Source organism: Nansenia antarctica (genome assembly GCF_963989245.1).
Source record: "Nansenia antarctica genome assembly, chromosome: 2".
In the NCBI taxonomy this organism is placed as follows: Eukaryota; Metazoa; Chordata; class Actinopteri; order Argentiniformes; family Microstomatidae; genus Nansenia; species Nansenia antarctica.
In genome coordinates, this window is record NC_137675.1 from 78,945,055 (window position 1) to 78,956,789 (window position 11,735).

Here is an 11,735-nt window from a genome sequence, read left to right on the forward strand (position 1 = left end):
AGGTTCACTAGTTAGCTATAGCTTTTATGTTGGCATGGCCATTTTATATTAAAACACCTGCTAGCATTCTAGCATGCTAATTTCACACGTAATTTGCTCAACTAATGTTACGGAGTTGCCACAAAGTACAACCAAAGTAGTGATAAATATAATTCCATAATTGGACACTACTTTGTTTCCAATCATAGCTAGCTAGCTTACTTACTTTCTTAGCTAGCTTACTTACTTTCTTAGCTAGCTTACTTACTTTCTTAGCTAGCTTACTTATCAAATGTACATTTGTGATGAGAGGCGTTATGGAGCAACCACATTAATGACATCAGCCGGACACTAGTTGGCATGACAGCGGCTAGCTTGTTCACTTAGCCCCCGGCGTGCACACCACCTGGCCCGCTGAACATGTAGTTACAAACACACTTAACCCATGGGTGTTTGGGGGTTCTGCGAGGGTATTGTCCCTAGAAGTCTTCATGTTTGCCGTCGGACCATGGCCCCTCAACGCGGCTCTGAAACTCGCCAAAGGTTTTCCGCGCCCAGCAGCCATTACAGCATCCTTCTGTTAACGTAGAGGCTGCGTTCGTAAATTCGCTCTGGAATCTGATCAACGCTCATGGAATGCCTCTTGTCCAATCAAATTACTTAGTTCCTTTATGACGTTGAACCCAGTGAGCGCTCCGGCGCTCTCAGAGCGAGTTTACGAACGCAGCCAGAGACGGAGATGGATTGGCTGGGCTGGGCATTGCCATACGTATATAATGGTGGGCATTGCATGGGGGCATGTATGGGCATTGTCATACGAATGTAATATCTATGGGCATTACACACTCAGAGTTACTGTTATGTGTTAATTACCTCAATGACAAATGTGACAAAATATATGCGTCAACGACCATTCTTTCCACAGCGAAGAGATGTTGACGACTGTCTGTCACCCATGTCTCAGCGCCCAAACCCAGACAGCGACCCTGACGTGATGTACAGCACTGTGGTTCATAACCAGAACATGGCGACACACAAGGTACAATAAAACATGCTTACCCATTGATGCTGCTGTCTGGAATACCCCCCAGGGAAGATGTGGAGGGTCAATGTAAACATTTTACCCACTTATTTGGGTCTACCATTCCATCCCAGAATAACTCTCTCTCTCTTTCGTGTCTTCCAGCGGGACCAAACCCCTGACGATAGCGTGACATACAGTACCGTCATCACCAAGAGCAGGACCCAATGAAATGTAAAAACAAAGCTAACCATGTACATCACAACCAATAAATGTACATTTTGAGATCCTTGAATCACAAGGTTTGTGTCGGTGCCCTGCTTGATTAGCACTATATACAGTTGAACTTGAATTCCTGACATTTAATCCAAGTAAACATTCCTTGTCTTAGGTCAGTAATCACTACTTTATTTTAAATGTGAAATGTCATAGATAGTAGAGATTATTTCAGCTTTTATTTGTTTCATCACATCCCCAGTGGGTCAGAAGTTTACATACATGGTGTAACTGAGTTAGATTTGTAGGCCTCCTTGCTTGCACATGCTTTTTCAGTTCTGTCCACACATTTTCTATAGGGTTGAGGGCAGGGCTTTGTGATAGCCACTCCAATACCTTGACTTTGTTGTCCTTAAAGTGTAAAAAAAAAACTCAAACTGATGGCTAAGAAACACATTGGGTGTGTGTAGTGTACGTGTGAAAAACATCCCTGCGGTTCATCTGACTCAGACACTTCTCAGTATTATTCTCTGGTGCCACAAACACTCACTGTACTTTTTTCTCTACTCTAGGTGTACTTTACTTTGCTCAATTTAGCTGGATTTTTCTTAGGAGCTCTTATGTTTTTGACTCCGCAATGTAGACACTGGTATGGTGCTAGATAGAGAATATGAGGTTGAAAAATGTGAAGTGTCCCTTTAATAGTGTACTTTTCACTTTATCTGGAACCGTATTGGGACATTCTCAGGACCTTATAAGGACCATTCTGGAACCATTTTGTAACATTTTCAGCACCAGTATCTTTTTGGGAGGTTCTCTGGTCATTTTCATCTTAAATAATCTTAGTTTGATATCTTGTTTTTCTGTAAACTATAGTTTATAACTATAGTAGATTGTATTCATTGAAGACAACAATTTCAAGTGAAAGGTGTAATTTATTAGCAAATATAAAATCCATCAATTGTATGAAATATATAAGAATAGAGTAATGTTCAGGAATCAAATGTATGAACAAATGCTTTTAATAATCATATGAAATTATTTACAAGGAATAGATGATTACTGTGATATGTCATAAAATACTACGATAATGCCTTCAGTGTGGCTGCACCTACCCTCTGGAACTCTCTCCCCATAGTGATCCACAACGCCCCCACCCTAGACTCCTTCAAATCAGCCCTCAAAACCCATCTGTTTACCAAGGCCTTTGGCCCCTAGTCACTGTTTCTGTTTTGTTTTGTTTGTTTTCTGTTTTGTCTGTCTGACCATTTCCTCTAGAATTGTAAAGTGTCCTTACAGGGTTTTATGGGTTTTATGAAAGGCGCTATACAAATCCAAGTTGTTATTATTATTTATGTTTATATTTGCTTTATCCTGAAGATGTATTACAGTGTATGGGACATACAGTTGAATGGACAAATCAGGGGTTGCATGGTTTGGATCACCCAATATCATCACCCAGGCCTCTAAGAGGAGAAAAGCTTGCACAGATGTCTAAGAAAATTCCTACTGTTGCTTATATATATATATTAAAAAAAAAAAGTGATTACAAGAAGTACATTTGTGTAAAGTAAGTGAATCATTTAGTCATCAACTTCTACCACTTCTACCATTGAGAGCATCCTCACCGACTGCATCACAGTGTGGTACGGCAACTGCACTGTGTCCGACCGGAAGGCCCTGCAGTGGGTGGGGAAAACCGCCCAGCGCATCAGCACCAAACTCGCTACCAGAGTCCCTCCAGGCAGACCGGTGTCAGGGGAGGGCAGCAAGCATCATCAAGGACACCTCGCACCCCAGCCACGGTCTGTTTGATCCCCTACCATCTAAGAGACTCAGGAAGTACAGAATCCTCAGGTTCCGCACCAGCAGGCTAGAGAACAGCCCTAACCCAGCTTTCACAGACATGTCACTCTGATGAACACCCCCCCCACACACACACACACACACACCCCCCCCACACACACACACACACACACACACACACACACACACACACACATAGGGTACAATGACCCTTGTACTCTGCAATGACAATAAAGTTAAATCTAATTTAATCTCATCTCATTTACCCGTCCATCTTCAGTAGGCTAAGGTCTCAAAATATTATTATTTTGCACATAACAACTTCAGTTAATGACAGTTGGGACCATATCAATGCTTAATTGATTAGAAGGATATACTGTATTTATACAACAGTTAGTTCCGACCAAGTAATTTGATTGGACAAGAGGCATTCCATGAGTGCCGATATACAGTATAACATCCCTGGGACCTTTAACTATATGTATCACTCCGCCGCACAGGTGTTCTAATAAATGACTAAGCAGTTGTAGTTCAGTTGCGGAACTATTTTTTTGTTGGTGGAGCCAAAATAAATGATTAAATAAACAAACAAATCATAATCTGTTGTCGCTTATTACTGTTAACTAATAAATAGCGCTGTAGAACTGTTGTATAAAAGCAATATCACACTCGAGGTCGTGCTGTTATACTGAATATCAGCACGGCTGTGATTCGGTCGTAGACTCGTAGGTCCGAGGCCGCAGGCCTGTATAACAGCACTCCCTCTCGTGTGATATTATTTAAGCAATAAGCATACATTGGACTAAACATGAGGATCCTAGTATGCAGCATTGTTAGTATACTAATATATACTGTACATATAGGCCTAGTAAATGCAGTAGGCCTATGAGCTTTTGGACAAGGCCTAAAACAGGAGTCATAATAAGGGTCATGAAAAGGTTTATTTAAAGTGTAAACGAAGCAGAACACGTTTTCAGCGGTTATTCAATATCGCACCTTTGAAGACAGGAACAGAGTGGCATACTATGAATCGTACAAAGGACACAAATTCAGGACAATGTGTTATAGTCTGCCGCAATGGAGGTTAACGCTTGCCGGTCACACCGTGGAAATCCATACATTTCAAATGGAACTTTGCTTGCGTGCCTCTGCTTTGCATTTCTGATGAAATTATTTCAAATGTTCACATGGTTAGCAGCTTTGTCTTTACGTTTTACTGGGGCCCTGCTCTTGGTGACGGTACTGTACGTCACGCTATCGTCAGGGGTTTGGTCCAGCTGGAAGACATGAAAAAGAGATAGACAAAGATTTGTGGGTAAATGTTCACATTAGCAGGATCAATGAGTAAGCATGTGTTATAGTAGGCTACCTTGTGTGCTGCCCTGTTCTGCTTATGAACCACGGTGCTGTACATCACGTCTGGGTCGCTCTCTCGGTTTGGGCCCTGAGTGATGACAAAAATAAACGATTCCTGGCATTATATTACTTTGCTTTAGCCTATCATGACACAGAAGAATGTCACTGTTGGTGTACTACTTGAACATATCACTAGACCGCGCCAGACCTCCACCTTTCCTCATGAGTAAAGACAGCTTACCTTGTGTGCTGCCCTGTTCTGGTTATGAACCACAGTGCTGTACATCACGTCTGGGTCGCTGTCTGGGTTTGGGCCCTGAGACACGGAAGAGAGACAGACAGAGAGACAGGAAGAGAGACAGACAGAGAGACAGGAAGAGAGACAGACAGAGAGACAGGAAGAGAGACAGACAGAGAGACAGGAAGAGAGACAGGTTTTATGATATTGTTACTCCCCATATCCCCTAGATTCTATATGGGGTTGTAACAAAGGACTATCGGGTTAAAGTATAGCTTTTGTTTTATACATTATTATTATACATGTTGATTTCACCGTTCTGAAATTACATTTGTTATACATAGTCAAATAAAAAGCTGAGAATCTCTACTTTAACCTCAAACCTAAAATAAATGTTTCACAGTCCCATTACTTACACAGGGCACTGCATGTGATTTTGTAACCATCCCCTTAAGTCTGAGGTAAAAGGTAAATAACTACTTTACAAGACCATTACTGCTGATCATGTGAAGGTTGGCTTCATGCTTGCCTTGTGTGCTGCCCTGTTCTGGTTATGAACCACAGTGCTGTACATCACATCAGGGTCGCTGTCTGGGTTTGGGTCCTGAGTCACGGAAGAGAGACAGACAGAGAGACAGACAGAGAGACAGACAGAGAGACAGACAGAGAGACAGACAGAGAGACAGACAGAGAAGGATCCTCAGATACACACTGCAGAGAGGGAGTTATCTGACTCTTTCATGCCGTTTATCACAGCTTGGAGTTCAAAATCAAGCTCTTTTTTTTGGGGGGGGGGGGGGGCAGGGGGGACGATGCAGTGTTGTAGAAGTATAATCCCAACCCTCAAAATTAGGTCTTTTGAGTGACACGTGACTCTTTTGACACTTTCCCTTGTTGAAATTCAGCAGAAATGCTGTTGGAATGTTGCTGCTAGTTTGTTGAAGAGCATCTTCAGCATCCTTCAAATCCTCATCCTCACATACAAAGCCCTCCATAGCCTTACCTGACTGACCTCCTTCTCCCCCACCGCCCTACCCGTACCCTCCGATCCTCATCCATTGTTCCCCTCACTGTCCCACCCTCAAAACTCAAAGGCTTCGGTCACCGTGCCTTTTCACGAGCTGCACCCCGCCTCTGGAACTCTCTCCCCCAACCACTCAGACTCACCCTCACTTCTCACTTTTAAATCCCACCTCAAAACCTACCTGTTCTCCCATGCCTACAGCCTCCCCTACCCCTAGCCATCTCCCCCATCCCGGCGCCCCCGCCCCCCCCCCCCTTGACACCCATACAACCTCCCCTACCCCTACCCATCTCCCCTAACCCTGATCAGCAGACTGCAAAGGAATGAAACAGGGGATTAAAGGGACATTTCACAATGTTTAACCTCACATGCATTATCTCAAGCACCATACCAGTGTCTATATATGTGACAAAGATGTTTTCTATGTTCTTTTGTGAAAAAAATGTTTTTGAGAAAAGGTCAGAAGATTGAAAAATGTAATGTAATGTTAACCCAACCTGTCTGTCTTAACATCCAAACCACGGTGTGTTTTAGCAATGTTAATGGTCAAACTGCTTTCCCACAGCTAGCCGATGGCTCAAAGGATGTATCAGGAGGAAAAAGACAGCCATCTCAGCAGAGGTTGGAGAGAGAGGGGGGGGGGGCTGGGTGGAGAGGGAGAGAGTCAGAGGGAGAGGGGGGGGGGGGGAGAGAGAGAGAGAGAGAGAGAGAGAGAGAGAGAGAGAGAGAGAGAGAGAGAGAGAGAGAGAGAGAGAGAGAGAGAGAGAGAGAGAGAAGGGTGTAAGGGTAAGGGATAGTAACATGAGTAGCTTACCACTGAGGTGTACCCTGCCTGGTCCTTGGCCTTGTTGACCCCTGAAATAGATAGGAGATTCATCTCTTTTGGAGTTACAGTAGAATAAGATGATCCTGAATCTAAGTTACAAAGTCATACTTTTAATCGATGATTATACTTACTATGCCTTCTCAACATTCTCCATACGGTCAAGGCAGCAGCTACCACCAGCACCAACAGGCCCAGAGGAATGAGCAGGAACTGAGGGTTGAAGTCCCTGATGAAGAGCAAAAAAAGCTTACAATGAAATGCATTCTATACAGAACTGTAGAGACCTTGTGTCCCTTCTTGTGGTGGCTGATTAAGAGTACTCCAATAGATATAATACTGACTGGCTTTGTGCCGTAAACAATAAAATAAAAAGGAAATGAGGAATGTCCAAAAATGAAGTTAAAGTTGAACTCAAAATGGCTTTATTCCATATTCCAGGTTTCTCAAAGGTAAAATAAATGTATCTTTAGTACTTTGTAGTATAAACAAAATCAAACAAAGGCACATCCAACAGAGGCAAAGACCAGACGTTAAAAGCTATAAGCCTCTAATCAGCAACACCTGGCCTTCTCTTGGCCAGGACTATATCCCTTCTCCTCCTCCAATCAACGACACCTGGCCCTCTCTTGGCCAGGTCTTTCTCTCCTCCAAACCTGTAGATGCCATGGTGACAAAGACATACTCACAAGAACATGAATCGGCTTCTACAAGAACCATGGATAATTATCCTAATATCATAGGGGTCATTCATCTATATTTTCACTCTTATAATTGGGAAATACTTTATCACTTTTCAGTGTTCTTAAACCTCTCAAGTACAAAATAAGGAACTTGACTATAATGTCAACAACAACTGAGAGTCGATGAGGTTGAGAAAGAGGTCCTACGTGTTGCCATAGTAATATTCTACCAAGGGGGAAGTTGTGTACATGTTTCTACTTCCTTTACTGTAAGGAATAGGAACAGAAGATTTTTCATGTTGTCATCTTATCTCTTGAATCTATGAGAAATGCTGCTGTCTCAATACTGACTTGGGATGTTCCTCTTTGTCATCTTCCTCTTCGTCATTTGTCTGTTCTTCATCCCCCGCTTCTGCTATGGTTGTGTCTATGGCGACAGGAGAGTTGGTTTTGGGCGGACAAGGCTGAGACAGTTTAGTGGTTGGAGCTGTACAGTACAGTACTGTACAGTACAACCAACTGACGGGGATGGCAGTAAAGAATCATGATTCATTTGATTTGAACATTCAATAATTCTATTATGCCTCGTCTAAGACTCTGTGTAAGACTACTTGATTCGATTACACTCTTTTGGGTTCCATGTAGTACGCTTTTGATTGACTATGTATAGTAACATTCCTTGATTCAACAACCACATTTTCAATATGAATGTCGATACCATGTGATGAAGGTGACATGGTGGAAAATGGTTAGAATAATGGACAAAGTCATAATCGACAACAGTCAGTAAACAATCAACAATTCAATAATAAGTCATCCAAAAGTCATACTCTGTATTGTAGTGTGTCTGTTAACAGTGATACGAACAGGTATCTGCAGGTCTCCCTTGGAACAATAGTACCAGCCAGTGTTGTCCATCTTCAGTCCACTTATCGTCACGACAAAGTTGAAGTGACCGAAGTTTGGTACCGTACGTAAAGCCACTGAAGTTCCATCTAAACTCCCAGATGTCTCCACACAAGAGCCCCCCAACCTGCACCACCGCCTGGCTCCGATAAATACATAGTAACAGTTGACAGTGACCTCCCCTCCCTCAACCCCCATCACCTCCTGTTGGTCCACATACAGGACTGGAGGACCTGAACACAGAAGGATGAATCACTTCAGGGTTGCATTTATGGTAAGATCAGTCATACCAATCAAAACATGATTTATAGGAATGAAACTCAGTAGATGATGTTTGTTTGAGCAGAGAGACGGGTGAGAAGTGCAGGGATCTAACCTGGGACCACAGACAGGTGCATATATGTACCAACATCCGGTCCATTTCTTTCAACAGCACACCAGTAATGACCTGTGTCCCCTAGTTGCAGATTGGTCATGGTCACAGTGAAGACCCCTCCAGCTACATTGTCAGAGACTGACACTCCAGCAGTATTCACAGAGTTGGTTTTTATTACGATGGAGCAAGAAGAAAAGTAATATCCCCTACACAAGTACTTGACATGGTTTCTGTAGCTCTGTTCATAGAGACATGGGATGGTGATGGAGCCTCCCCTCTTCACAGAGACTCGACTCACTGTGGACAGACTTTGAACACCTGGAAAAACAACAACAGAAACACCCTCAGATTTGCTTGTTTCAAATACAGTTGGTGTAATAATACACCATATAATGCACTATATAATAACACACATCATATTTCAACTTTTCATCTTCATCAATTACTGTTTCAGAGAGAAATCCTGTTAGAAACATGCTTTGCTTTTCACAATGCAATACTCATATCACTTTTCATATGATTGTCTTATCATTACATACTCTACTAATGATAACTCAACCATTTGGTAGGCCTATAGACAATCCACTGCTTTCCTTACAGTGAGGTTTTTATTATTTTATTTTTTATTTAGCCCTTATTTAACCAGGGTCGGTCCCATTGAGATACAATGATCTCTGTTTCAAGGGAAGCCTGGCCAAGACAGCAGCTTAAAAACATCAAGTTTCAACAGTTAAAACAAACAGCACAATTACACAATAAAACACACCAGATCAACAACAAAAAATAGACAAAATACAATTTGATCAGAGCAATAGGATAAAAATAATGGGACTTTCATATAAAATATAAAGGTTTATGAAAGGTTTATGGATTCTGAGAGCTATTGAATGATACAGTAATACAACCTTTATTTAAACTCCACTGAGGTTCCCCTCATTTACAGAGACGATGAGTGACAAAAATAGTAATAGATACAAGTAGATAGAAATAGTAGTAGATAAAACAAAGTAAAACATAATCTCATGCACAGAATGAAATCAAGAATAAAAACAAGGATAAGAGAATAAAGAATAAGATAAAGATAAGAGAATATATATATTATTTTTTTTAAAGATCAGCTAAAACAATAACAAACTGAAGTGCAGTGATTATAGATCAAAACCTTGAACTGTGCAAAGTTTGGAAGTACATCAATCTTTAAAGTGCATTGCAGATCATTCCAAGAGCTAGGAGCACTAAAGCAGAAGGCAGTCTTTCCCAGGGTAGAATGTACTCGGGGGACAGTACGCCTAAGTAAGTCATTTGCACGTGTAGAACAAGTATAATATATAAATAATAAATACTGTGTACAGTATAGCATAATTTTTTAGTCTGCCTTTAAGGCCATACAAACTTGATTCATTGTCCAACAGATTTTCAGAACAGTGAGACACAAATAAATAAAAAATAGAAAAACAGGCGAATATCCATCTTAGATGGATAAACATGAAAAGTATTTATATAAACAGGCTTCCTGCACTTACCAGAGAGTCCACTGAGGACGAGAAGGATGCAGACGACAGGGAGGAGATGAGGAGCCATGTGTGGATGAGAGAGCGTGAGTGTGGGAGAATGTGTGTGTGAGTGAGCGAGTGTGTGTGTGTGTGTGTGTGTGTGTGTGTGTGTGTGTGTGTGTGTGTGTGTGTGTGTGAGAGAGTCAGAGAGCGTTAGTGTAAGTATTTGTGGGTGTGTCAGGGACCAAGGCACCAATTGGACTGAGTCTACATCACTGTTTTAACCCCCTCCCCTCTCTCACATCACTGTTTTAACCCCCCTCCCCTCTCTCACTCTCTTCCTGATTATCATAGACATGTTTTCAACCCTGTTCCCTGTGCAAAACCATGTTTATCTATGGGCCACAAAGGTGTAATAAACAATGAGATCTGCATTACGTGACGTACATTCCATCTCTGAATTTGTTCGTGATCTACTCCCTCACCTGTCCCCAGCAAACGATGCATGTTGGCCTGTCTGCCTGGGGTTCCACTGGTCCTGTTTGTTAGTCATGGGCTCAGGATACAGTCCTTACAGAGCAGCCATTTGTAACGAATAAACAAAGTGTAGAATGACGTCAATATTCTGGTTAATATCATGGTTAATGAATTTAGATGAGATATTTCCTTGCTTTGATTGCCTTGAAGAACAGTTCACAGATGCTAAAAGTAGGAAGTTCAACGTGATATCTTGTTTGTTCAACGACTTTTATTAGCAAAGCATTTAAGTACACATTGGTTGTGTTTCACAGGTATACTTGGGTCCTTATAATTAAACAGTGAACCATAGACAGTATGGATTTGTGGATACTTTATAGACTCAGTCCATGTTCAGAACTACCTCTCAGGTGAATACAGTACAATCTGGAACTCATCGACTGTAAACTATGTGATGGTCGTGTGACAGGTGGGGTTCAAACCTGGGTCGACCGCATGGGAGACACACGCGTCTACCGTTAGGCCAAGAGGACATTTTCAATTTCTAAGGCCAGTAGAGTTAACATGTCTCAGCCAGGGCTACCTCATCACAAGAGTGTGATTCTAAATCACCTCTGCTACATTCACACAGCATTTAGTTCTACATTACTTTTTACATTTTAGTTATTAAGCAGACGCTATTGTAAACTAGTTACAATAAGTACATTTGCCTGAAGTCAGTGAAGCAACTATACATCACAATCATCGCAATTAAGACTTTCTATAAGAATAGGTTCTAGTAACAGTCACAGTTCTAGGGAAAGGCTCACACAAAACAGACGATTTCCTATTTCAAAATAAAGTGGTTTATGAGAGCCAGACCAGACTGTAGCTCCCAGAAATATACTTCCCTTTTTTCAAACACTCAAGTATTTAGCAATGCATTCTTAGTTGATGGGGACAGTTCATACTTAATCATTTATTTCAGTTCATGTTTCTGTGAAAAAGTGCTACAGTTAGCTATGTAGCTAAAAAAACTAAACACAGCCTGCCATTAGTGAATATATTATAAAATATAAATAATCTTCTGTAGTCTATGTGATCCCACAGAACATGTTGGTACACTAACAGATTTTAGCATATTCTTCAGTTTCTCTTCAACGTCGGTTTTCCCGGAACTTCAGCACAGCAATGACTGTGCATGAAAAGAAGAGTCCTGCATTGACACATTTCATGAGGTAGAACAGCATCGTTTCCCATCTGTAGAAGAGAAGTGTTGCTTTGAGGAAAACAACTGTATATTATTTCTCATTTAGTTGACAGGGACAGTACACTTTTAAAGGGACATTTCACTATTT

The 11,735-nt window shown here is 41.5% G+C and overlaps 1 protein-coding gene across 1 annotated transcript; it reads right to left on the reverse strand.

Annotated features, from left to right (window-relative positions):
* Positions 1-4,006: 4,006 nt before the first annotated feature.
* LOC308150686 (uncharacterized protein) lies at positions 4,007-10,428 on the reverse strand (the record flags this gene model as incomplete). The annotated part of the gene is made up of 6 exons (XM_080523491.1): positions 4,007-4,045; positions 4,240-4,299; positions 4,620-4,694; positions 8,002-8,276; positions 8,639-8,746; positions 10,407-10,428. 6 exons carry the CDS (start codon positions 10,426-10,428, stop codon positions 4,007-4,009), a joined length of 579 nt encoding a protein of 192 aa, XP_080379617.1.
* Between the last annotated feature and the right edge of the window lie 1,307 nt (positions 10,429-11,735).